This window comes from Dendrobium catenatum, unplaced genomic scaffold, assembly GCF_001605985.2.
Source record: "Dendrobium catenatum unplaced genomic scaffold, ASM160598v2 fragScaff_scaffold_908, whole genome shotgun sequence".
NCBI lineage: Eukaryota > Viridiplantae > Streptophyta > Magnoliopsida > Asparagales > Orchidaceae > Dendrobium > Dendrobium catenatum.
The window spans coordinates 21789-49369 of record NW_021319370.1 but is presented as its reverse complement, the minus strand read 5'-3'; the positions used below and the strand labels follow the sequence as shown (position 1 = coordinate 49369).

Here is a 27581-nt window from a genome sequence, read left to right as displayed (position 1 = left end):
GACATGTGAAATCCCAAAGGCAGCCAATTGCGGTTCCAAATGACGATAAAAGTTTTGGAATTATTATGGTTTAACAATTCTCTTCAAGTGTAGGAAATTAATGTAAGACTTAATGAAATTCTTAAAATATCTTTATAGAACTTACTCACATATGCGATTTTGGTTCCCGATACATACAAGAACTTTCTTTATAATTAAATTATGTAACTTTTACAAGAACTCCTAACATGCATTATGAGTTATCTAACTCTTGCAAGTACTTGCGTCATAATTTATGTAAAAGAAATCGAAACGGAAAACTTGAATTTACATAAGTCTTAAATTTTCAAGATCTTAAACAAGATGATTTTCACAATCTTTAATCGGAAGAAAAACATACCTTGCTTCATTTTGAATTCGTCAAATTTCGAACTACGGTTTCTCTCCCTTCTCCCTTCACTTTCTTCTTTTATGAGTTAGTTCTCTATGGAGCAAGATAACTCCTCCTTATGAGAGAGAGAGAGAGAGAGGACCAATAGTTATTTCCCGCGGATTGGTCATAATAACCGCTCATAGGAGTTATTTGATCAAACGGTTCATAAACGAATGATCAAATTATCTTTTCTTGACCAATAGAATTTAAACATAAATAATTAAATTTATCCGGTCTGACTCGATGATTTTTCATTTTTTACTCTAAATGATTAAACCTATAAGCTTTCTACTACTAAGCCTATAAAGACAAATTCTAAATGCAAATATATTAATTGAATTTATCTTAATTATTTTAAGTTAGGAAAAAATTGTAGTATTACATCAAATTTATTTTTATAGATATAAATAAAAGGATAAATACATAAATTATTTTTATTATTATTACTTAATATTTTCTTAATTTAATCTAAAATTTCATTCATTCTTGATTAATGCATGTTTATCTTAATTTTACTGAAATAATTTGTTTAGCTCTTAATAGATAATAAGATTAGAATTAGGTTTTGCTATTAAAATTCATGAGCTTCTTCCTATTGAGATTATAAATTTTAGGCTAAAAAATACAAAATGGCTATGAATTCATTTGGGACAGCTTTCTTAATGCTTTATAAAGCAACTTTTTGGTACCAATTTTTCTAATTTAAAATTTTTTTGTGCTTTAAAGTTACTTTAGAAAGCAGTAAAAAAGATGTCCCAAACAAAGCCAAAATTATTGCATCAAATTTAAGGTTTGATTTGATACAATTTTTTTTTAATTATTTTTTCTCGATCACAATATTAAAAATTATTTTTTAAAAGCAAAAAAATCAAATAATGATAAAAAATTGTCATCCAAATATTAATTAATTATTTTTTACTAACAATTTTTTTACCGCAAAAGTAGTTGAAAAGGTGCTCCAAATAAAGCCTAAATAAAACCCTTCAATTCTTATCTCTAATAGATTCTTTGGCTAAAAAGTCAAGCTTTTGTATTATATTTGTCAACTCACTCCAAAGAAAACAAAAGAAAGCAAGAGAAGCAAGTTGCCTAATTCAATGGGGACTTACATTTTATTAATTAACATAACAAAATAGTTTGTTGAATAGACCAAACTGTGAGTTTAGAGAGAGAGAGAGAGAGAGAGAGAGAGAGAGAGAGAGAGAGAGAGAGATAGAGAGAGAGAGAGGTTTAATTCTCTCACAGTCTCACTTATGAGAAGCCAGCATGTTTTGAGTAGAAGTTGAGGAAACCTGCCAGCTTCATATCCTAGGGAACCTGTCATGCATGTGTAGCAGACCTTTTTGTTGGGATCTAGTAATTTATTTATGGAAGTATGCATGGTTGGCACTCTAATAAGGCATCAAGAGGACTATAAGAATCATTGAGCCCTCCATTAATAAGAAAATTATGTATCTATTTTGGATTTATTTTAGGTCAGTGTTGTTTAGAATTGATCAAATCAGATATAAGATCAACTCAAAATAATAGAAATGTATGCACCAAGGTCTAATATGTGGCACTCAGTTAATCTGTTTTTTTTTTTTTTTTTTTTTTTTTTTTTTTTTTCATTTGGGTCAATCAAGGCAAATTCATACATATCACATACGTAAGACTCGAACTCATAACTGATGAAAAACAAGAAACGTACAGAGGAGAATAAAGGGAAGACGATGAAATGAAAGAAGAATATGAATTGATTTTCTCGACTATTACAGATACATTACATGTATTATATAGAAGATTCCTGTACATAGTTTACACATGTACAAGTATTACTGGATACAGAAATAAACGTAAATAAGTGTAAGTTTATTCTAACATTGCCCCGCAAACTGATGGTTGGGGAGCAACGGTCAGTTTGGAGCGAAGAGTTTGGAATCTGTTGGTAGTTAATGGTTTGGTGAATATGTCGGCAATTTGATCGATGGTGTTGATAGGGAGGAGCCGAATGTTGTTGATTTGAATGTGATCTCTAACAAACCGTTGATCGATCTCAATGTGTTTAGTTCTTGCATGAAAGACCGGGTTGTTAGCTAGAGCTATGGTCGAGGTATTATCACAAAAGATGTCAATCGATGTACTGTGCGTGATGGAGAAGTCGGAAAGTAGCTTCTTGATCCAAATAGTGTCTGCTGTAGCGGCGGCAAGAGCACGGTACTCAGACTCGGTAGATGAACGGGAGACGGTAGATTGTTTCTTTACGGTCCATGACACAAGCGTATCGCCCAGGTATGTGCAAAAACCGGATATGGATTTTCTGGAAATTGGATCAGCCGCCCAGTCCGCGTCTGAGAATGTGCGAAGGAGAAGAGTAGATCGTGTAATGGGTATACCGAGATCAATAGTCCCTTTGATATACCGAAGAAGCCGTTTCAACAAGTAGGTGTGAACAATTTTCGGGTCATGCATGTGTTGCGACAGCGTGTTGACCGCAAATGCGATGTCTGGGCGAGTTAATGTGAGATACTGAAGAGAGCCGATTATTCTCCGATAGGTGGCGTGATCAAAACAGGGTTGTTCATCTTCGGCCTGAGGTGGAAGTTTAGTACAAGAGGGATTAGCAAGGTGATTACAATGGGTAAGATTAGCTAATTGCAGAATAGAAAGGGCGTAAGAGCTTTGAGATAAATGATACTTATCTTCGGAGGATGTGATTTTTATGCCCAGGAAATGATGTGCTAAGCCCAAGTTCTTCATGGTGAATTTAGAATGTAATTTATGGAGGAGAGTTGATATCGCCTGTTGGTCGTTTCCAGTAAGCAAAATGTCGTCAACGTACACGAGTAGATAGACTTGGGTTTTGCCGTGATGTAGAGTGAGTAAGGATTGATCGGCTTGACTGTGCTTGAACCCGAGGCTAAGAAGATAATTAGTAAACGTTGTGTACCATTGCCTCGAGGCTTGTTTGAGGCCATAAATTGCTTTTCGTAAGAGGCAGACATGTTCAGGTTGAGATGCGTCTTCAAATCCCTTGGGTTGACGCATGTAAACGATCTCCGAGAGTTCGCCGTGAAGGAATGCATTGGTGACATCAAGTTGCTGGACGGGCCAGTGGTGGAAAAGAGCAATGGTAAATAGTATACGTATCGTTGGTAATTTGGCGACCGGACTAAAGGTGTCATTGTAATCTAGTCCGTGTTCTTGCCGATTGCCTTGAGCGACTAATCTCACTTTGTATCTGGCTATTGATCCGTCCGAATTGAGCTTGGTGCGGTACGTCCATTTGGATCCGAGGATAGGTCCGCTTTGAGGAGGAGGAACGAGCTGCCATGTACCCTGTTTTTGGAGTGCAAAGAACTCGATTGCCATAGCCTCCCGCCAGTGAGCAGATTTATAAGCCTCTTTGTAGGTAGTCGGTTCGGCGGCAGGGAAAGAATTTGGTTCTTGAGTCTGATGAAGCAGATTTAGACGACGTGTGGGCTTGAGATTTCCTGTTTGCCTTCTGGTTACCATAGGATGAGTAGCCACGGCTTGGTTGGGAGAGTCCTGTGAATTAGAAGTAGTAGGAATGTCAGTGGAATTAACTAATTGATAAACGTTAGTTGCAACAGAAGATGTTTGATTCGTGACAGGCATTGAGGCCATGTTAGGAGTAGAAATTGGAAGAGTTGAAACAGGTATAAGCAATGATGGGTTATCAATGGTATCAACAGAAGATGTAGTGGAGGGAAATTGTGGGAATGGAAAAACAGTTTCGTCAAACTGAACGTGACGAGATATAGTAATCCAATTGGTTTTGGGATTGAAGCACTTGTAGCCTTTTTGGTGTTCGGAATAACCCAAGAAAATACAGAAGTCGGAGGTATGAGTTAGTTTGTCACGAGCGTGCGGGGGTTTTAGTGGAAAACAAGCGCAACCAAATGTTCGAAAATGATTATAAGAAGGAGTAATATTAAACATTAGTTTAAGAGGAGAAATAAAATGAGTTGTGATAGAAGGGGTCCTGTTTATTATGTAAGTGGCGGTGGTTGCTGCTTCAAGCCAAAATGTAGATGGTAACTGCGCTGTTTCTAACAGAGTTCGTGTAGTTTCCATAATGTGGCGATGCTTCCTTTCGGCAAGTCCATTCTGTTCTGGAGTGTATGGACAAGATGTCTGATGAAGAATGCCGTTATCTCGAGTGAATTTCTGAAAATGTTGATTGACGTATTCGCCACCGCCGTCGGTGCGAATGGCCTTGATTTTGCGAGACGTCTGACGCTCAATAAATGTAACAAAATTGATAAAAATATTCGTAACATCGGATTTAAACATAATAGGAAATAACCAGATAAAACGCGAGTAATCATCCACAAAAATTACGTAATATCTAAATCCTTGGTGTGAGGGGACCGGAGAAGGTCCCCATACATCAGAATGTAGTAGCTCTAAGGGAGCCTGTTTGAGGTTTTCAGAAATTGGAAATTGCAGTTTATGCCCTTTACATTGATTGCAAGGATTACAAGAAATAGAGGTAGAAGAAATATGTAGATCAGGATTATTCTTGGAGATGTGCTGTAAGATGCTGAGGCTAGGATGACCAAGCCTATTGTGCCATTGGGAAGAAGACGTTCTGGCCACCGAGAGACCCGTGTGTTGAGTTTGGTGGACGGGCTTGGCAATGCGATATAAGCCGTCTCTACAAGGGCCTCTGAGAAGTATTCTGTTGGTCGTCAAATCCTTAAAAATAAAACCACTTGAATCAAATATAATGGAAATGTTGTTGTCTTTAACAAGATTCGAAACAGAAAGAAGATTGTGAGATATAGAAGGAGTATGAAGAAGTTGAGAGAGAAAAAGCTTACGAGAAGGGGTTGGAAGTAGTCCCGTGCCCGAGTGAGCTATGGGGACTGATCTTCCATCCCCTAAGGTAACCTTATCAGTACCGGTATAGACGTTAGACGTAGCAAGATTGTTGGTTGAATTTGTCATATGTGTGGAAGCGCCGGAGTCCAGATACCAGTCGGTAGAGTTGTTGGTATCGGTGTTGGCAAGAAGCGCTTGACTGTTTTTGTTGGAAGGTTGCGACGGGATGTAATTAGGATTGAGATGGTGCCAGCAAGCTTCTGCCGAGTGACCATTCTTTTTGCAAATTTGACAGATGACGCCGGAGGAAGGAGCAGAGCGCGTTGTCTGAATCTTTTCTTGAGAGGGCCGAGATCGACCGCGACGACCGCGATAGTTTGAGGCATAGAGAGCCGTTTGGGTGTCAACACTGGTGGGAAATTTGGTAGCAGCCGCCTGAAGATGGATTTGTTTGCTAATGAGGAGGGCGTAAAGGTTGTCGAGAGTGAGAGAAGTTTGCATCGTGCGGATGGATGCAGCAAATGGCTGATATGAAGGAGGTAGTCCGTTCAAGATGTATATCATAACATCTTCGGAGTCTACCGTAGATCCCGCGGAAGCAATCTGGTCGACAATCTTCTTGATCTCAGTTAGATACTGAGACATTGAGAGGTTCTTCATTGAGACATTGTGGAGCTCATTTTTGAGCTGAATGACTTTGGACATGTTAGAAGATTGGAAACGAGTTTGCAAGGTGCTCCAGATTTCGTGCGTTGAGTTGAGCTGAATTACGTAGGGGAGAACCGCCGGCGAGATCGTCGAACACAGAGCGGTAGCCAAATTTTGGTCAATGACCGACCATTGGTGCGATTCTTGATTCAGATCGGTGTTGTCATTTGCCGGTGTCGCAGTGGCCGTGACGGTCGTTGGCTTCGGATCGAGAAAGAGAGCGAAACCGTTAGCCTTAAGAATCTTGATGATCTGGTTGCTCCATAGAGGGTAGTTGTCCGGTGTCAGTGGATTCGGAACAAGAAATTTTAGATTGGATATCACGAATTTGAGGGAGGGAGAAACAGATTGAGCGGGAAAAAGAACTCCGGAAGTGGCTTCCATATGGAAGGAAGACGAAGCAGTATTCGCCATGCATGAGAAAACGAAAGGATCGACCTTAATCTGATACCATGATGAAAAACAAGAAACGTACAGAGGAGAATAAAGGGAAGAGGATGAAATGAAAGAAGAATATGAATTGATTTTCTCGACTATTACAGATACATTACATGTATTATATAGAAGATTCATGTACATAGTTTACACGTGTACAAGTATTACTGGATACAGAAATAAACGTAAATAAGTGTAAGTTTATTCTAACAATAACATCTTGGTTGTTAGCCAAAACTCTCAATCAATAGATCAAGATGAGCTTTTGTGGACTTCAACAAAAGTTGAAATTATAATTAAGGGTAAATTGGGAATGGTTTGAATGGATGGCCGATGTTGAATCCCTTGATCATGGATCATTTATTGGGCATTTGAAGTTCCTAATGATATCAGAATTTGATGATCTTGGGCTCGCTGGATTCATCTTGTCAAGCCACTCAATTTGACTATAAGCACGTCACATTTGGAAACCGTTTGGTAATCCAAATTATAGTTTGAACCCTCCAAATATGATTCGGGTCTTTGATTTGAACTCATTGGGCTCGGATTGAGTTGAATTTGGTGTCGTTGGGTTTGTATTTTTGAGATGTTCAGTTCGACTATAAGTTTGGCTGTCGATTACCTAACGCAACCCTCCACTTTTCTCATCCAGGACTTAGAACTTGGCAACGATAGTGTTTGTTATGGATTCTGACTAAATTAATCAAAATGTCTATCTCAAAAGCCTATAAATATGATTCCATTCTCTATAGAACGGGAGGATAAAGAGTTAGAAGAACTAAAAAAAAATTGCATTTTGTAGCGATCAATGCTAATGACCACCACCGACAATTGCCGCAATAGTCTTAAGACTCATATACAAATTTAACATTGTTGTTGGGTTTTAATTGTTTGTCTATGAACATCCAATTTTTATAATCTCTATAAGAAAAATTAAATTCTCGGCCATAAATAATCCCATCCTCTTCTGAGGAAAGGATGATCATTGTATTTCATGATATATAGTGAATTATTCAGCTAGGTCAGATCCCGTGATTTTTTTCTTTCCAAAAATTTCGCTTAAATTTCTTTTGTTTTTATAACTTTTCTGTACATGCCAAATTTTTGTTAAAAATTATGATACAAAACACTAACTTTGCCAACAAAAATTATCTTAAAATGTAACAATTATACTAATCTTAAAATAAATTTAATGAATCAATAACTTATCTTAATAAAATTTTCAGATATTTGGACCAAAATTTTTTCCAATGCCTTTAAGCTACACTTTCCTTATAATCTCTTCATTTCCAACATCATTCTCCCTTTTGTAATAACAGGAAGTTCTAATATTTAAAATTATGTTTTTTTATATTTTAATATAAATCATTAAAGTGGAATTTATCTACATTTTGCATTCAAAATTATCCTATTTATATACTTAACATATAAACATTATTATTTACTCATATAATTTTAAATATCTTCAAGAATAAATCATTCTCACCCTCTCTATTATAGGCTTTGTTTTGGATAACTTTCTTACTGTTTTATGAAATAGCTTTTTAATAAAAAGCTTCAGAAATCAGTAAGAAAATTATTACTGCTTTCATTTTTCCTGTTGTCGGTCTCATCAAAATGTCCTTCCAAGCGAGATTGTGTTGTGACTTCTCTATCTCTTCTTCGTCAACTCGTGGGATCCCATTCGATAGCCACTACAATTTCTCTTAATTCTCGACGGTTTCTATTAAGTTAACGAAGTGTTATATTATATAAATATTAATATTCACATGTTTAATATGCAAATATGATAATTTTGAATATTTTGTATAAAAATTCACCATTATTAAATTATTAAAAGCTATTCTTATAAAATATTAACCTAATTAGAATTAGATATTGATGTTATATTTCTTAATTTCTATGCAAAATTATTACACCTTAATTTTTAATTTGCATATCATTTTTATAACAAAAATTTATAATTCAATTAAAGCATCACATATTCAATAATATAAAAAATATAGTGCCAATTATTTTGACACTCAATGGATCACATTTATAACATTTTAATATAAGAGGAATCTTCAGTAAATTATGCCATTCAGCTTTCACAGGAATTTAAGATTAGTGCAAATGGAGTGATGAATGACTGATGATAATTTATTTATTATTTAATAAATGAGCAATTGAAATAAAATAAAATATATGAATTTTTTAAATATGATATCTTATATGTATAAATGCATTCACATATGTTATAATATCTTTTATGTATAAATACATCACTCACCAGCGGGGGTGTCAATTTTTGATACGACCCGAAACACGACCCGAATCCGACTCTAAAAAATTCAGGTTAGGGTCAACCCGGACCCAAAACGGGTCGGGTTCGGGTTCAACAAATCAACCTGTTTTAAAAATCGGGTCAAGTTCGGGTTGACCTAGCAACTCAAAATTGACACGAAAACTCTTATTTGACCCGAAAACCCGAGATTTACCCATTTTTTACTCGATTTTGAACCAGAAAATCAAATATTGACCCGATTTTGACCCAAAAACTATCAATTTTAGCTCAACTTTCGGGTCATTCGTATCGGGTCGAGTTGACCCGGACCCGAATCAGATCGGGTTCGGGCCTAGAAACCTGACCCATCTTTAAAAACGGGACAGGTTCGAGTTGACCCGAATAGTGCCAAGTCAGTTACGGGTTCGACCCGAATCCGACCCGTTGACCCGAATTGATACCCCTAAATCTCAGCATTATTTCACTCGCCTAGAGACAAATCTTTCACTAGACATTACCATCCCAACTCTCCCACTAATTTGTGAGCAACAAATGCGTGTAATATGGTGTGGCATTGTACATGTAATCTATATAGTTTTTAATTTTTTTTAATACAATCCTTCCTGTAGCCTTCAAAATTTTATAAATAAAGGGGAATAATAAAAAAATTATAAAAAAAGTTTTCTTTGACTTGTGGGAGAATTTCTATTTATCTAAGATCTCTAAGGTCATTTCCAACAAAATAATTGAATTTTCACTGCAAAATATAGTAATTCTTCTCCAACCGAACTCCATTTTCTAACAAAAAAAAATATTTCGTGCATACTCTTTCTCATACGTTTTTCTAACATAATTTTAAGATTTAAAAAAAAAGCGTGTGGCGTCCCACTGTTCAGCCTCACGCGAATGACATTTTTTTGGCAATCAAATGGAGCAAACCAACGACGACAAATGAGTGTTAGACGTTCGGCTAGAGACGCTCAAATCTTCCTCATCTCCCCCTCTATATTCTCTATTCGTGCTGATATTTTAGTAATTAGATATCATCCACAAATAAATTTAGATTCAATAAACACTTTAATTTTATATTTATTTAATACGTTCTCATACTTTACATTTTCAACAATAATTTTCATGTCCGTATCTTCTTATGTGTTTATGATGCAGTTATTTATTTCCTCGGGATCTTTTTATTTCCTTATCTATAACTAATCCCATCTAAACTGCAACTAATCCTCCTTCTCAGCTACAACTAATCTCCTCTCTCTCTCTCCCTCTCTCTCTCTCTCATGTCTGCTAGCAGAACTTCCACAAGGGGTAGAAGAAGCAGCAATGGCTTCTCAAAGAAAATAGCAAGCCTCTTCTCCTTCTCACCATCGGCTGAGTCTCCCGCCACTACAAACTGCCGTTGTGGCGCAGCCACCATGTTTAATATCCGCCGCGTCTGCTCCCTCCTCCGACGACTCTTCCGCCGGCGACGCAAATCTCCGGTCATCATTCGTCAATTCCCGCCCGTTGCAGTGATACAGGAACCCCCACTTCAGCCGATCCGGATCGCAACCTTCAACGCTGCCATGTTCTCCATGGCTCCCCCCACCCCCAACCTCCAAAACCCTCCGGCCGGCAATCTCAACATCCTTGGCAAAGCCCTAAACGACCGGCCCAAAAGCATACTCAAACGGCAGCAGACGATCTCCAATTCAAAGAGAAGAGTTTCCATTAACCTCCCCGAAGACCAAATCTCCATCGAGAGAAGCAAGCAGATAGCCTCTGCTGATAAATTACTCCAAAAGGGCAAGGCTCCAATGCTTCATCAGAACTTCGGCTTCGTCGATCGAATGAGAAGAACTGACACGAGTGTTCTTGATGTATTGATGGAGGTCGACGCTGATGTGTTTGCTCTGCAGAACGTGAAGGCTGAGGAGGAGAAGGGTATGAAACCCCTCTCAGATCTGGCTGATGGGCTGGGAATGAAGTACGTCTTCGCCGAGAGCTGGGCTCCAGAGTTTGGGAATGCGATTCTCTCCAAATGGCCTATCAAGCAATGCAGAGTTCAGAAAATCTGCGACGATGCCGACTTCCGGTGATTAGCTTTTCCCTACTCGAATTATGGTTCATAACTGTCCAAATCTTTGTTTTACAAACCAGCTTCGTGAACTTTGCCACAGAAATGTGTTGAAGGTGACGATCGAAGTGCCAAGAGCAGGAGAAGTTAATCTGCATTGCACGCATCTCGATCATCTCGACGAAGCATGGAGGATGAAGCAGATTAGCGCGATGCTTCGATCGAGTGATGGGCCTTACATATTGGCAGGAGGGCTAAATACTCTTGATGAAACAGATTACTCTGAGGAGAGATGGAATGATATTATAAAGGTTGTGAATTTTTTTCCCATTCAATTGTTTCCAGGTATAGTTTCACTGGAAAGAAATTAAGCTCGCTGATTTTTGTTTGTTACAGTACCATGAAGAGAATGGGAAGCCAAGGCCAAAGGCTGAGGTGATGAGGTTTCTCAAGGGGAAGAATTACATTGATGCCAAGAATTTTGCAGGGGAATGTGAAGCTGTTGTTGTGGTTGCTAAAGGACAAGGTAAAAGCTTTATCTTACTTAGGCTTCATTTGAGACGGCTTTTTTATTGCTTCATAAAGCAGTTTTTAATACAAAATTTTAAATTTTTGAACTAGAAAGTTGTTTTAAGAAGTAGTAAGAAAGCCGCCCCAAATAAAGCATTAGTCTTCGTTTGGGACGGCTTTCTTATTGATTCTTAAAACAATTTTTTTGTAACTAAAAAATTGTTTACAAAAAAATTGTTTTAAGAAGCAGTAAGAAAGCCGCCCCAAACGAGGCCTTAATTACATATGTTTAACAATTTAGGCTTCGTTTGAGACAATTTTTTAATGTTTTCTAAAATAGCATTTTAATACAAGTTTTAGGCTTCATTTGGGACGACTTTCTTACTGTTTTATAAAGCTACTTTTTAGTACAATAATTAAAAAATTTGTACCAAAAACTTGTTTTATGAAACACTAAGAAAGCCGTCCCAAACGAAGCCTTAGTTCAATAAACTTTTGCACTAGAAACTTGATTTAAAAATCATAAAAAAGTTGTCTCAAACGAAGTCTTAGTTTTGTGACATCACTTCTCTTGAAATATAGAGCTTTCTATTTGGAGAAAATGTTGCTTTGAGTATTATGATTTAAATTTGATTAGGGTGAGCTTTAAGTTATAAAATTTATTTTGGAAAGAAAGTCAAAATTCACACATCTTAAAGCAAATCTAGTGGCTTAAACTCATATATATGGATTAAAATTTAAATCAGGATATTATGACTTAATTTTCTCCTTTCTAATATGCACCGTAAATCCAATCTATGCTTCTCAGTATGTTTACATTTACATCTGCAAATTTAAAAGAGAAAATTTGAGTTAGAATATACTGATTAAAATATAATGAAGATTCTTATTCAACTTATCATTTTACTCATCATAATATAAGACCAAAGTTTAATTAGAAATTTACATTGAGATTAGTATCAAATAAATAGTTATTGATTAATTATGTATTACACTCATCTTAAAGCTGATCCAACGGTCTTGACTCTATTAAACTGATAAATGCAGATGTGCAGGGGACTTGCAAGTATGGAACAAGAGTAGATTACATACTGGCATCACCTGGTTCACCCTACAAGTTTCTGCCTGGATCTTATGGGGTTATCTCATCTAAGGGGACTTCAGATCATCATATTGTAAAGGTTGATATTGTTATTAATGGTAATATTGAGAATAATCACAGAACACAAAAATCAAAGAAAAGATTAGTCAAAATAGACAGGTTTTCCTCCAAAGGAATTTGGAAAGTTAATTCATAAGTACACCTTTGTCTTTCAAATTATCCTTTGTTTCATTTTGTTTTCACTTGCTACATATAGTTCTGATCCTCAATTGTAACTGCATACTACTAGTTCTTTTTTTTTTTTTAGGAAAAAGGTTTTGGATATAGATTAAATTTTTGTTTGAGAGTTGCTAATTACTGAGATTATTTGGTGATAGTAGGTGTCAACAATTATGTGTTGCTAGATTCAAGGGTAAAAATGGAATTTGACTGTTGTCATGTCATTTGCGTGGTATAGAAGTGCAATTGAGTCAATCCGACTCACGAGGCAGCTCGGGCTTGACTCGTTGATGAGCTTGCGAGTTGAACTTATCAAGCTTGTGAGTCAAGCTCGAGCAGGATTTCGAGCTCAATAGCTTATCAAGCTCAAGTTTGATCCTTTGGATGCTTGGCTCGATTACTCATTGAGCTACTCAAATCTGAACGGCGAAAGAGATCGCGACTCGGAAGGAGGGCTTGAAGCCTCGGACATGGAACTCTGACACGGAATGAGGGCTCGGATGGGGACTGGGATTTTGAAATCAAAGGGTTGCAGGTTCGGACGGTGGAATCACGGTGCAAGCGGGCTCGAACAGCGGAACTCGGACACGGAACTCAAACGCGAGCTCGAACGACGGATTTTTGATACGAGCTCAGAAGGCAGAATCGCAGAGTCACGGGGCGGAATCGAAGCTCGAATCGGGTAATCAAGCAACTCGGCGAGCAGTTTTCAGCGTAATGATCTCGAGCTCGGACTTTGAGTCAAGCTCGAGTTAGGCCTAACTCGTGCACATTGAGAGCATTTGCCCCATTAGCATGAATTCACCCCCATTAAGTTGTTTGATTGGGCAACTCAATCTAGCCCTCAGCTCCCATTTTATAACTCGAGATCAAATTTTTTCAAGGAAATATAAGCATATCATAAAGTCAGCGAGAGATGAATTAAAAACACTTAAGTCAATCTTAGAGAGATAAATAGAGGCATTCCTGATTTATCATCTATATTTCATCAACTAACAAGTAATGTAATCTAAAATTCAAATTTATTATCATACCCTCCTAATTTAGAAATTTCATGATGAGATAAAGCCAACTATCATTACTTGTAATGCCCTAACCTCCCCCAAGTCTTCCAAAATTGGTAGTTGTTGGCCTAGTGTATAGCATAGTACTATATATATTATATATTCTTAGTAATCACATGTGAAGTTTCTCGATAGGCTATATCTATCAACTTCTTTAGTGATTGCATATCTCAAAGATGGCTCAACAATTAGTTTATTAAAGTTGTAATTAGTAATATGTACCCACTAAAAATTTTCATTAAATTAACACATACAAATAGGAAAAAAATTATCATAAATTTAATTTATTTTATTTATTATTTCTTAGAATGTTAAATTTTTGCGTGCGTAGAGTATTACTGAAGTAATGTGTACTTCTATAAGAATGAATATTAATATTAATCATTGCATGTGTCTTTGGTCTAAAGAGGCAACAACGAAAAAAATATTTTATTGGTTCATTAGGTTGCTTGTGGATGGAAAAATGGTTAAGTCAAAAGCGACTCGGAGCTTAGGGATTTGAAATACTTAAGAAATTATCAAGTCAAGAAACTATAGAGGTCAACAAAGTCACAAGGATCACTTGCAAAACTATTTCGCAAATATTGGAATGAGAGAGAGAGAGAGAGGATTGAATACAAGGATTATGATCTAAAGAGCATGACAAACTCATTAAAACCTTAGGACCTTGTTCACATGGTGCTTTTCTTCAAATAGGGTAAATAATTTGTGAGTTTATGACGGTGACGTGTTACTATGAAGCCTTAAGAAAAACTGTCTCATACGAAACATTAATGAAGATAATTCCATGTGGAGAAGCTTCATCATATATAGATAGGGATGAACATAAAATGATTCAAGTCTAATTGAGTATTATATTTTTGAAGTTCTTTCATTTATTTTTATATCAAGCTCAAGTCAAGCTTTAAATCTGAATTTAAGGAACTAATTAAATTTATTATTAAAATTTTGTTGAATTTAAGTCATAATAAAAATTTAATCAAGCCCAACTAATAATAGATAAATATTCATAATTTACATTAACTTTTTTATCATGAGCAGAGATATAGTGGGGGCACTAGGGGGACTAGGTGTGTCAATTCGGGTCGACGGGTCAGGTTCGGGTCGAACCCGAGTTGATAATTTTTTTTTTTAATATTTAAATAAAATTATTTTTTTTTTAAAAATAAGTTAAGAAGAAGTTAAAAATAATTTTATTTAAAATTAAAAATAAGTTAAAATTATGAAATTAAGTTTATGCGTCTCAATAGAGGATGGAAAGAGAGAGACACACAAACTTTTAGCTTTTTTTAAATTACATAGTAAAATCGGGTTGAAATCCTTAAGCTTTTTTTCATATTATTAGAGGATGGAAAGAGAGAGACACACACAAACTTAATTTCATAATTTTAATTTATTTTAAATTTTAAATAAAATTATTTTTAACTTCTTTTTAACTTTTTTTAAAAAGAAAAAAATAATTTTATTTAAATATTAAAAATATTTTTATTTAAATATATTTAAAAAAAAATTAACAATTAAAATAAGGTTTAGGATTCAGCCGGAATGTAATTTAAAATATTTATATATACTATTTTAAAATAGGGTTCAGCCGGAATGTTAACAAAAATTTTAAAATTTAAATTTAAATAATATTTAATTCTCTATTTCTCTCTCTCCATTTGTGGCTCACTCTCTCTCCCTCTCCATCCATCTCAATTTACCTTTTTTCTTCCTCTCTCTTTCCATCCTCTAAAAACATGAAAAAGCTCTTAAAAATTTCAGATGGAATTTAAAATTTTAAAAAATTGAGTTTTAACACAAAACGTAATTATTGTTGACGTTTTCTATTAAAACACTTTTTTTTTGCAGTTTCTAACCAAACGTGATTTTACAGTGCATTTTTGCTCCTTTTTGAATTAAAATTATATTATACTCATTCTCTTAAATCTTTTTTTAAATTTGATCTTTTAAAAAATTGACCTTTTCTATTTGGTTAACTAATTGAAATATAAATGTTGCTAAATGTCTTCCATAAGGTTTTAAATCAAATCTGCAATAAATTTTAACCCTTTCAGCAATTAATGCCTCCTGCTTTCTCTTCTAAATGAGAGTCGCATGCGGAGAGATCAAGCCGATCGAGTCAGGACGGTTTAGCTCAGATTAAACCGGTTCTCTCTGAACCAGACAGCTCAATTGGTTCAGAGCCTTTGGGCCATAATATTCAAATTTTGAAATCATATAAAAACTGTCATTAATATTAACTTACTAGATATATATTTTAACATAATTTAGATATTAAAATAAAATTTAATTAGGGGAATGCCTGGTTGGGTGAAAAATAATGAAATGTATTTAGGTTTCCTTTGGGACGGCTTTCTTACTGCTTCTTAAAGCAGTTTTCTAGTACAAAAATTTTTATATTTGTGCAAAAAAATTATTTTTAGAAGCAGTAAGAAAGTCGTCCCAAAGAAAGCCTTAGTGGCGGATGATACTGACAAGGGGTAGCAATGCCTTGAGTTTGCGGTGTATTTGAAAATCCCCCAAATATGAGGAATTTCAAATAAATAAAAAATGAATTAAAATTGAATACACTGTATTTGCTTTATTTTACTTTAAATTTATTTTTCATCTAACTAAACAGCCAAATTATCAAAAGCCTTGCATTTGGATTACTCTACACCATAAATGCATCAAACCAAACACCTCTTTAAAATATTTTAAAGTTATTTGGATGAAAGTAAAATGAATATATGTGATTATTATTATTTTTATTTGAATTGAATTAAAATGAATTGAGTGTAAATTTCATAAATAGTATTGGTTGGTGGCTACAGTGGCGATGTGTGGCTGGTGGCAATCAGCGGAGGATGGCCGATGGCTGCGACCATCAACAGTCTGCCATGATGGGTAGTTGGTGGCAGCGACCAATGGTGGAGGTCGATAGTGGTGGATAATCAATTGCAATGGCGGGTGACTGCTGATGATGGTGGTAACTGATCAGCTATGAGTGTCAAAGCTTATGGACGACAACAATGACGATAAAATTATAATGTATTTTGTAATCATTCAAATCTATCAAATTTGCACATAGGGTGTTCTAAATACATCAAATTTTTATACAATAATTATTTTACTTCAAAACAAACATACAAAATTCTCAATACTCATATAATATTTCATACTAATTTTATTTCAAATCAAATTGCCCATAAATATAAAAAAAGATTTTAAATATCAAATATATGTTTTAAACCCCCTTTCAAATAATTTAATCCAGACAATTTACATAACTTGACGATGAATCAGAAAGGAAAAAAAATGACATGTTCTACATTAAGTTTTTTTTTTTTTTTTTTTTTGAATTTTCTCATACTATACAAGGGTGAAAAATTGATAATATATTTAACATAGTTAAATTTAGATAAATTTAAGAGTTTAAATTATTGTAAGATAAATATAATATAAAAATACTCTTTTTTTTTTTTTTTTTCAATGGCAAAGCTTAATTGGAATGACTGTCCAGATCAGAATACCCAATCCCCTTCCTGGTGGTCGGAAAAACCATGAAAACCAAGCTAGCGAAAACCCCCGCCCCAAGCGGCAGATTCACCAACAGCTCCTTAGCATCTGCCCCTGCGCTCGGGAAGAAGCAGCTCTGTATATCCGCATCGCTGAACGCCAGCGCCAGAAACACCAATACTCCAAACACGGCGTGCACCCAATCCACCCACTGCCGGCGCCGCCGCCGCAAATCCTCCTCTCTAAAAATCTTTCCTTTTTCCTCCTCCCCGCCGTAGAAATTCAGCACGTAAAGCCCCTCAGACGTCGCGAAGCCATAATAAATCCGCCCGTCGCGGCCGAGTAAACTATCAGTAAAGGTGAAGAAGACGCATGAAAGGATTCCGAGGAAGAGGAGACCGTAGGTGAGGCATTGATTGGAGATGTAGCAGCGGCCTTTGTTGGAGAAAGAAGGGGAGAGGGCTTGGAAGATGAGAAAGGTGCCGGTTGGGAGGAGGTTCGATAGGTTGGCTGCGCTGGCGAGTGTCTTGTCGATAACCAGCGTCCTTGTGGTTTTCGTTGTCGCTGCAGAGGTATGGACTGCCGGCGGAGTGGAGGGGCTTCGGCTGGGCTTGGAAGGTGGGGTGGGACTCTGTTTTTGTTCGATGAGGTCGGGATCGATGGAGTAGTGGAAGCCGCCGAGGATTACTGATGTGTTAGCGCCGGCGCCGCCGGCGTTGTTGACGCCGGTGGTCATCGCTTTGAAGAGGGTGGAGGAAGTGGTACAATTGAGTTAGGTGAGGCAGAAATAAATTGCAAGAGGAGCGCGGAGCCCCCGTTCCGTGCTTAATATTGGTGGCTGAGAAGACTCGAGGAAGGAAGGAGAAGGAGAAGGAGAAGGAGCAAGTGGTAAGGCATATAGACGTTTCTACCCTCATTGAGTGTTGACTGTTGACTAAATAAATAAAATGACATTTTATTTATTATTTAAATATTAATTCATAATTTAAAAAAAAAAATTATAGTTTGATATTTTGATAAAAATATATAAATAATTAATTTAAAAGTCTTAAATTTACTTGGAGATTAGTTTTTTGAATGAAGAAATTATATTACAGTAATTTTAAAATAAATCTAAAAATTTTAAGATCTTTCTAATAATTTTTTTCTTCAAAATATTATGTAATAAATTAATTTTTTATATACTCTTAGTACGGTTTATTTAAATGGAATTTTAATTATATAGAAAATTGAGTTATCATATTTTTATTGGATACATACGACATAAGGTTGAGCAGCTCACACGTCAGCCGATGAAATGCTAACTTGCAAATTCTGAAAAAGTTAGAAGGTTATTTGTATAAAATTTATTTTAATTAGATCTTTTATAAAAAAAACCATTAGCCTTATGTTCTAATGAATAAATTTATAAATATTTAAAATTATAGTAGTATTACTATAATAATATCTAATTTGTATGCAAATAATTTTTAAAAATTCTAACATCATTAGACTTACATATAGGAAATAATAATTTATTCTTATTTAGAGAAAAAACTGAAAAACGAGAAACTATAAGTCTATAATCTTATTTATAAAATTCTAGAATTATTATTTATTTTCAAAAAGAGATAAAAAAAAAGTAGGGTATTTTTGCATATTACTAATAATTTAAAATTGCAAATGAAAAAAAAAAAAGTTTTGTGGCAAGAAAAGTCCCAAAACATGAGGAGAAGAGTCGGCCAAATCAACTAAGAATTAAAGACTTCGAAAAGGAAAGGGATGTGACCCTTTGGAACAGTCAACGAGATATTCATCCTAAGGGTTGTGAAGAAAATTGTCATTTAGAATATTAAAATCAATTTGATTAAATTTATATGATTTATGGTACATTTGGAATAGTTTTTTATTATTTTATTTTTAATTACAATCATAATTTTCCTGATTATTACTTTTTTTGCACCTTATTCGGAGAAGAGTCGGCCAAATCAACTAAGAATTAAAGACTTCGAAAAGGAAAGGGATGTGACCCTTTGGAACAGTCAACGAGATATTCATCCTAAGGGTTGTGAAGAAAATTGTCATTTAGAATATTAAAATCAATTTGATTAAATTTATATGATTTATGGTACATTTGGAATAGTTTTTTATTATTTTATTTTTAATTACAATCATAATTTTCCTGATTATTACTTTTTTTGCCACTTATTCTTCTGCTTTTCAAAAAAAAAAATTATAGTTAAAACTTAAAAGTTGATTTTTATAACCAAATTTATAATATATGATGCTGTGAAAAAATAATTGTCAGAATTTTTTTAAAAAATATATATTTATAATATTCAGAGTGGCTTAAAAAATTTAATTTCTCTACAATAGTTACACAAACATTTTACAAAACGCCGAAACCATTTCTAACAAGTTGTAAGCATATTTGGAGTACTCATTTTGGGTTCAGATTGCAAATATTTATAAAGTTGGTTTTAAAATTATTATAGAAAAAGTAGTCTTTTTTTTGTAAGTTGTTGTAGAAAGAAGATTCTCGGTACAAAAAATTCTTGATAGAAAAGAAAAATGTTGTAGCCAAATAAAAATTATGATTAGGATATGAAAAGAAAAGCAAGAAGAAGTTGTTCCAAAAGAAGCCTTAAATTTAAAAGGCTGAAAATGATTGATTGTTGATTATGAGGGTTATTTATGTGAATAACTTTCATGCACTTTGTTAGGGAAATTTTGATTTTATTTCTCACATGATCTATGTTAGTTATGTTAGGCTTTGCTTATGCAAATTCTAGAATATATTAATCTTATTCTATTGTAATTTTTTTTTGGGCAGTTGAGGGCATCGAATGTCGATCATGCGGTATGGAATTTTTTCGTCGACCAGCGAGCCACAACTAGATCCGCTTCTATTGTACTTTACAACCATGATAGAGAGGAACAATCACATTCATACTCTATTGATGCTCAATTTGAATGTCTTCTGCTAAAGATTAAACTATTTGTATATCTTAATCTCTAAAGAAGTTTATGTAGTTTTCACTGGTTTACTTGAAGCAAATGACTGATTGAGGGATTTACTAAGCTATTAGACGGTTAAGGCTTCGCTTGGGACAGCTTTCTTATCGGGTTGCTTTTCCAATCTCAACTATAATTTATGTTTGGTACTTTTTTCGTTCTTAAAAAAAATGCTAGGAAGCTAATTCTGCAACAACTTTAAAAATTTATTTTTTCTACCGCAGCATTGCAAAAAAATAAAAAAAACTGTCCTAAATAGAGCTTAAGGTTTCATTTGGGATAACTTTCTTATTGTTTCGTGAAGCAGTTTTTTAGTACAAAGATTTTAATTTTTATACTAAATAACTGCTTTAAGAAGCAATAAGAAAGCCGTCTCAAACAAAGTCTAAGGCTTCGTTTGGGACGGCTTTCTTTTTGCTTCTTAAAGCAACTTTCGAGTACAAAAATTTTAATTTTTATACTAGAAAGCTGTTTTAAAAAGCGGTAAGAAAGCCGTCTCAAACGAACCCTAAATCTTTTCTTTAAGCGGACTAATTTTTCAGTACTATTGTACAACTTTTGTTGGATCTACATTTATATTTTGGTTGTTTGATTTTTGTTTGTGAAGGGTTTGTTTTAGATTGCTTTTTGTAAAAATGATTATGATCTGTTGAAAGATTTTTTTTTTTTTTTTAAGTTGACGTGGATACTATAAATATATATTTTTCTAAATATTCAAATATTTGTTACCTTAAACTTATCAGGTATAATTAGCAACTCTAGTTGCGAAAAACAGCTTCTCACCACAAAATTTTTCGAAAGCAATAGACTAAAAGAATTATAGTTGCCGTCTAAAAAAGCAAATTGCTTTCTAGCATTCTCTAATAATGAGATTTTTACTTAAATTTTATGTTGTATGTTGTTACTCAATGTGAGGTTTTACTCTAATTAATATAGTAATTTAGATGGTTTGTGGAACTTTTATTAGGTCCGGTGTAAGGACGTAAAGGAACGTCTAGTCGGAGGCAAAATCCCGCCAAAAAATTTGATATTTGCTTGGTATTGCTATGTATTATTTGATAATAACGAGGAATACCTCTCTGTGAAGATCAAAACCGAGTTATACCGAGCAATACCGAGTTGTACCGAGTTTTTGCTAGGAAAAACTCGGTACAACTTTTGTATAACTCGGTATAGCTCGGTATAACTCGGTATTGAGTCTTCACGTGATGGTATTCCTCGTTATTGTTTGGTATTGCTCGGTATTTCTCATTTTTTGATGGGATTTGACCTCCAACTGGATGTTCCTCTACGTCCGATCAGATGACGTAATAATTGTTCTGGTTTGTGGCTTCTAACGGCTCATGGACTGTTTTTTGGCTTTGATGGCCATTAAAAAAAAAATGTAGTTCTTTTTGTGCTATTCCCTTTTTCTTCAGGGTGAGTGATAGATCCTCAAATAAGCGACTAAAATTTGTAATATTATTAATACTTCATTGAACATGGTCTTAGTCAAGCACGAATCTAGATGCAATTTTTAATGAGAATCTTCTAAAACTAAATTCAGGGTCATCTTAACTTCTATTTTAGCAAAACTATGGGCTAGCTTAATGCTTCGATGAGACAAATCAAATGGTACTAAAAATGGTCTACTTCGAGCGCATCCAATGAGTTCAGATCAAACACTTGAAGTATAATTAAAAACTTCTTCACATTAATTAAACGACAAAAAAAAAAAATTCAAATCTTAAAAAATTGAGCTCCTCGACAAGATGAATCCAACAAGACCAAGCTCTTTTAATTCCAATATCACTAAGACATTTAAATGTTGACTAAATGATCTATATTCAAGGGATCAATATGGACTAATCGAATTACTAATAATTTAAAATTGCAAATGGAAAAAAATTGTTTTGTGGCAAGAAAAGTCCCAAAACATGAGGAGAAGACTTGGCCAAATCAACTATGAATTAAAGACTTCGAAAAGGTTGGAACTGTCAACGAGATATATCCTAAGGGTTGTGAAGAAAATTGTTCATTTAGAAAACACGGAAGCCATTTCTAACAAATTGTGAGTAGGGGTGTCAATTTCGGGTCACGGGTCGAGTTCGGGTCGAACCCGAAATTGACTCGGTACTATTCGGGCCAACCCGAACCCGACCCGTTCATGTAAACGGGTCAGTTTTCTGGACCTGAACCAGACCCACTTCGGGTTCAGGTCAATCCGACTCGACCCGAATGAATCGATTCGGACAAAAATTGCTAGTTTTCGGGTAAAAAAACGGGTCACACTCAGCTTTTCGGGTCAAGAACGGGTCAAAATGGGTCAATCTCGGGTTCCCGGGTCAAAATGGGTTTTCGGGTCAAAACGGGTCATTTTCAGGTTGACGTGTCATCCCAAACCCGATCCGTTTTGGGTTCGGGTCAACTCAAACCCGAAATTTTATGGTCGGGTCCAATATTGACACCCCTAGTTGTGAGCATATTTGGAGTACTCAATTTTGGGTCTGTTTAGGATGATTGTAACTTTTTATAAAGTTAGTTTTAAAATTATTTTATAAAAATAGTCCTTTTTAAAGCTGTTGTAGAAAGATGATTCTAAGCACAAAAAACTTTAAAAGTAACAAAAAATGTGGTTGTCAAATAAAAATTATGATTACGATAAAAAAAAAACCAAAGCAAGAAGAAGCAATTCTAAACGAAGCCTTAAATTTAATGGCTTATTGAAATGGATGAAAATGATTTATTGTTGATTATTAGGGTTATTTATGTGAATAACTTTTGTGCACTTTGTTAGGGAAATTTTGATTTTATTTCTCACTTGCTCTCTGTCAGTTATGCTAGGCTTTGCTTCTGCAATTTCTAGAATATATTAATCTTATTCTATGTAACTTTTTTTTTGCGCATTTGAGGGCATCGAACACCGATCATGCGATTAGGGCTGCAAACGAACCGAGTCGAGCCGAGTATATGAGTGTTCATATTTGAGTTTGTTTATTATTACCTTTTTCAAGTTTGGTTCATGTTTGATTCAAGCTTTATTGTTTGTGTTCATGTTTGGTTCGTTTAATTTATTAGTGTTCATGTTTTGTTCATGTTCGATTCATTTAGTGCTTATCGAGCTTTAAACAAACAAACATTAATGAGCTATGTTCGTGAACATATTTAGATTGTGTATATTTTTTATATTTATAATTAAGTATTAATCGAATTTTTATCGAGTTTATTCTCGAGCTTTGAATAGAATACAAATCAAGCTTTTATCAAGCTTAATGTCGAGCTTGTTCACAAGCTTCAAATGATGTTGTTCGTGAACATAAATGGACCGAACACATTAGTGTTCAAGCTTGTTTATTTAACGATCGGGTATTTAAAATGTTGTTCAAATTTGTTTGTTTAGTTAGTTAAACGATCACAAACGAGCTTGAATCTTATACTAAAAATTAAATAAATTACAATTATATCTATATTATATTATTATTTTATTATAATATCTTAAAGCATTATATAGCTTTACTTTATCCCTTTTATCATCTTAAATTCGGCTAACAGAGAAGAATTAGATGAAAAATGAGAGAAAAAAAGGAGAGAAAAAAGTTAAGATTTGGAGGCCATACAGTAATTTTTGTTAGTTTAGGGTTTAGGTTGATTTGCTCGTCTCATTGTAAGAAACTAATTCCCTTTTTATAATTTCAATAATCCGCCGGTGTTTAATTTTTGGAAAATTTTTATATCAAATTTGTATTTCTGTTACCAAAAAACAAAAATAAATTTATATTGGCAAAATTTTCACCGCATAATTTTTATGTGTTATAGATATTGAGATTATGAACGTTTTGAGTATTTATTTAAGATTTTTTACGATGGGATTTGAAAAAATAGCTATTTTTATCAATTCAGATATTTATTTTGACATCTAAAAATAATACTCTAGTCCATTTAAAGCTTCATAATGTTGTTATATACGATCTCTGATAATTTGGTTAATTTCTAAAATGTAAATTTTTGTTCAGTAGAATTTTTTGTTGTCTATCGTTAGGATATTTTAGCACATTCTGAATTAAGTCTAATTATAATTTATTTACTGCAATGCATTGAAAATAAATATGGATATGTGTGATTGAGTAATAGTTGGTCATTATTACTGTTATATTATTGTGATAACAATGTGTGTGTAAAAGATAAATACAAACTAGTTGATCTATTTGTTAGAGATTGAAAGTCAAATGTAAGTGTAAGATGTCAAGAGTTGTAAAGATTTAAAGGTGTTTGCTTATACACGTATACATAGAGCTTCAAAAGATAATCTTCTCTTGGGGGCGTTCTCTTTTGGCATCCTATAGAAAATTCGGAGTCAGAAGATGATAAGCAAATACATTCAAATTTATATTTCATAGATATAGAAATCCAAGCATATTGTCGTGAAGCTTGGCCACTTTATTTTTCAGTAGACCCCGGATTGTATTAATGTTTCAAATGATGAATAAAATATTTTTATTTATGCACTCATTGCATGAATCATACATGACGATAGATACATACATTTGCATATTTAAATCAATGTCCTTGACTCCTTAGGATAGATTCATCCTTCTTACATACGTAAGGCGATTGATTGTGTTTACGATATTAGTCGACATCTCACTTCAGGCAAGTAAGTCCATATTATCCACCCCTAAGTGTATCTCTCTCAATTTATAATGAATTATGAGTCTGTCATTTCTCCTAGGATAGTAAATTCAATCTTTGATCTTTTAAACTCAAAATTTTAATCACATCTTTATTCATTTAAAAATATCTAATCATCACTAAAGATAAAAAGAAGAGCTTATTCTATTTGGAATAGAACTTAGGAGCTTTCTCAGTGCATCAAATTAAGAAGAGAATAATACATCGTCATTAATCGAGTGATTTCTTAGGCTGAGACCTAAGATGTAATTAACCACGGGGGCTTGCGCCCGTGAGAAACCGATCCGCACATCAAATAAATCTCATTTGAGCTTATGTATCGATGGGAGAAATCTCATGACTTTGATTGGGTCATACATATTATTATCCATCGATGTGTGTAGGTGAAAGTTGTTGTTCTTCATAACTAATCGTATATATATGACTTCATATGCTCTTTTATTGGTCTGTTCACATAGAGTATAAAGATCTGCAACCGTTTTGTCCTACGGGATAGTGCGATCGTATCATTTACATTCTATTCCCCGCTGAGCAGAAACCTTTTGGAAACTCACAAGCGGGTTTCGAGTTAAACCCAAATTTGACCCGACACTTTTTAACCAAATCCGAACCCGACTTATTTTTGCAAACTGGTCGGCTTTTCAAACCTGAATCTAACACGCTTCGAGTCTGGGCCAATCAAAACCCAACCCACTTATTTTATGATTTACTAAAATATTTTATTTAATTTGATTTATTTAAATCTAAATTGAATTAAGATAAGATTTACTTCAATTAATTTAAAATAATCAAAGCTCAAACAACTCATGACTCGAAAGACCACGAACGTGAGCTTCATCACGCACACAATTGTATGAATTGGCCAAATCGTGAATATCCACCTCCTATTTTGGCTCAAGTTAATGCTCTTCCACATTTTCATGTTCCACACAAGCAGCATCAGCCAATTCCGAACCTTCGCTTCTAGCATCATCGTCTGACATTGCTTCATGGTTGAAACTGGAAGCATCGGCTTCCGCATCGTTAGCTTCCTGTTCGTGCTCCATGTAATCACTGAGAGTCACTCTGTTTCTTTGAGGCATTGAAGCAAACACCTGGAGTGCAATAACCTGCTCCTAGAGGCTATTAATGACTAAACCAAGGAAATTTCCACGCTTTCAAGCTGCCTTCAAAACCATCTTAGAGTCTATCCAAACCAACACAATCATTCAATGATATATAAATATCCACATTCGGGACGTTTTAAATTGCTTCAATAACCTATTCATGGAACTGGGCAAACAACTCACAACTGGAAAGATCACGAACGGGAGCTCCATCACGCACGGAGCTGTATGCATTGGCCAAATCGTGGATATCCACCTCCTGTTTTGGCTCAAGTTCATGCTCTTCCACCATTTCATGTTCCACACAAGCAGCTTCAGCCAATTCCGAACCTTCGCTTCTAGCATCATCGTCTGTCATTTTTTCATGGTTGAAACTGGAAGCATCGGCTTCGGCATCGTTAGCTTCCTGTTCGTGCTACAGGTAATCACTAGGAGTCGCAAACTGAGGGCGGGCAAACCTGGAGCCCGATTTCTGGTGAGGAATGCGACTAGCATCAACAAGAATCGCAGGAGCGAGAGCTAGGGCACATGAAGGAGGAGGCAGGCCTAGGAGACGAACACGAGAACAGGACCTAGGGGGGATTTTTATTAGGTCCGGTGTCCTGACGTAGTTTTACGTTCGGATTCCAGTAAAATGGTGCCCCATGATCTTACTCATTATCGCGCGGCCCAACGACCCGACCCGGACCGGATCCGGGATTGTTATGTATTGGCTGATTTGTGCAGACCGGTGTATTGCTAGGTATTGCTCGGCAATAACGAGAAATGCCATTATGTCAAGATCAATACCTAACAATACCGAGCAATACCCCAGTTTTGTTAGGTATTGCTCGGTATTGCTAGGGAATTGCTATGTATTGGTCTTGACAGAGCAGTATTTCTCGTTATTGTCAAGCAATACCTAGCAATATCGAGCAATACCCGAACATAGCAATATCGGGTTCCGGTCCGAGTCGGGTCATCGTGCCACGTGGTAAAGAGTAAGAGCATGTGGCGGCATGTTATTGGCCTTCGGATGTATAGCTACGTCAGGTGTCCAGACCTAATAATTGTACCAGGGGGGAGAGCAAAGATCACCTGACTATTTTAAAAATAATTTTTGTAGAGGTTTTAAAAATGCTGCTATAATTAAAGGCGGTAAGAAATTATAATAATTTTAGCAACAGTAAAAATTGCTATTTATAACAATCAATAACAATTGTTTTTAAATTGTCGCTATGAATCGTTGCAGAAACATAATATTTTGTTTTTTATAGTGCGAAGAAATTATAAGAATGTGAACACGTGGCTTCATATGGCTACTGAAAGCCCGCTAAAAACGTTCAAGTCAAGCAGCATGGCCTTAGATAATTACTCATAAATTCATTTTTTGTGGACTAAATTTGAGATAAAATAAATAACGAAAGCCCTTTTTTATCGACGCGAGCTTCCCTGAAAACCATGCACGTCTTTCTTTCTTCTTTTCTTTCACACGTGGCTTCATATGGCTACTGAAAGCCCGCTAAAAACGTTCAAGTCAAGCAGCATGGCCTTAGATAATTACTCATAAATTCATTTTTTGTGGACTAAATTTGAGATAAAATAAATAACGAAAGCCCTTTTTTATCGACGCGAGCTTCCCTGAAAACCATGCACGTCTTTCTTTCTTCTTTTCTTTCACCACCTCTCTCTCTCTCTCTCTCTCTCTCTCTCTCTCTCTCTCTC

The 27581-nt window shown here is 34.9% G+C and overlaps 2 protein-coding genes across 3 annotated transcripts; one reads left to right on the top strand and one right to left on the bottom strand.

Moving 5' to 3' along the window:
- The first annotated feature begins 9912 nt into the window (after window positions 1–9912).
- LOC110112590 lies at window positions 9913–12605 on the top strand. Of its 2 annotated transcripts, none has more exons than XM_020844873.2 (4): window positions 9913–10731; window positions 10817–11024; window positions 11110–11239; window positions 12271–12605. In XM_020844873.2, the coding sequence occupies exons 1-4, from the start codon at window positions 9938–9940 to the stop codon at window positions 12519–12521; spliced, it is 1383 nt and encodes a 460-aa protein (XP_020700532.1). In that variant the 5' UTR covers window positions 9913–9937; the 3' UTR covers window positions 12522–12605. The 2 variants fall into 2 exon arrangements, with proteins under 2 accessions (XP_020700532.1, XP_028553073.1); XM_028697240.1 differs by having other exon boundaries at window positions 12279–12518.
- Window positions 12606–17080: 4475 nt separating this feature from the next.
- Window positions 17081–18021, bottom strand: LOC110112598 (protein DMP3-like). The gene has a single exon (XM_020844885.2). It carries the CDS (start codon window positions 17843–17845, stop codon window positions 17093–17095), a length of 753 nt encoding a protein of 250 aa, XP_020700544.1. The 5' UTR covers window positions 17846–18021; the 3' UTR covers window positions 17081–17092.
- Between the last annotated feature and the right edge of the window lie 9560 nt (window positions 18022–27581).

Bases quoted from the DNA above. Each gene is read 5' to 3' on its own strand.
- LOC110112590 (XM_020844873.2), top strand. From the start codon at position 9,938: ATGTCTGCTAGCAGAACTTCCACAAGGGGTAGAAGAAGCAGCAATGGC. The intron at 11,025-11,109 runs GTTGTGAATTTT...TGTTTGTTACAG, and splicing joins GATGGAATGATATTATAAAG to TACCATGAAGAGAATGGGAA. The intron at 11,240-12,270 runs GTAAAAGCTTTA...TGATAAATGCAG, and splicing joins TGTGGTTGCTAAAGGACAAG to ATGTGCAGGGGACTTGCAAG.
- LOC110112598 (XM_020844885.2), bottom strand. From the start codon at position 17,845: ATGACCACCGGCGTCAACAACGCCGGCGGCGCCGGCGCTAACACATCA.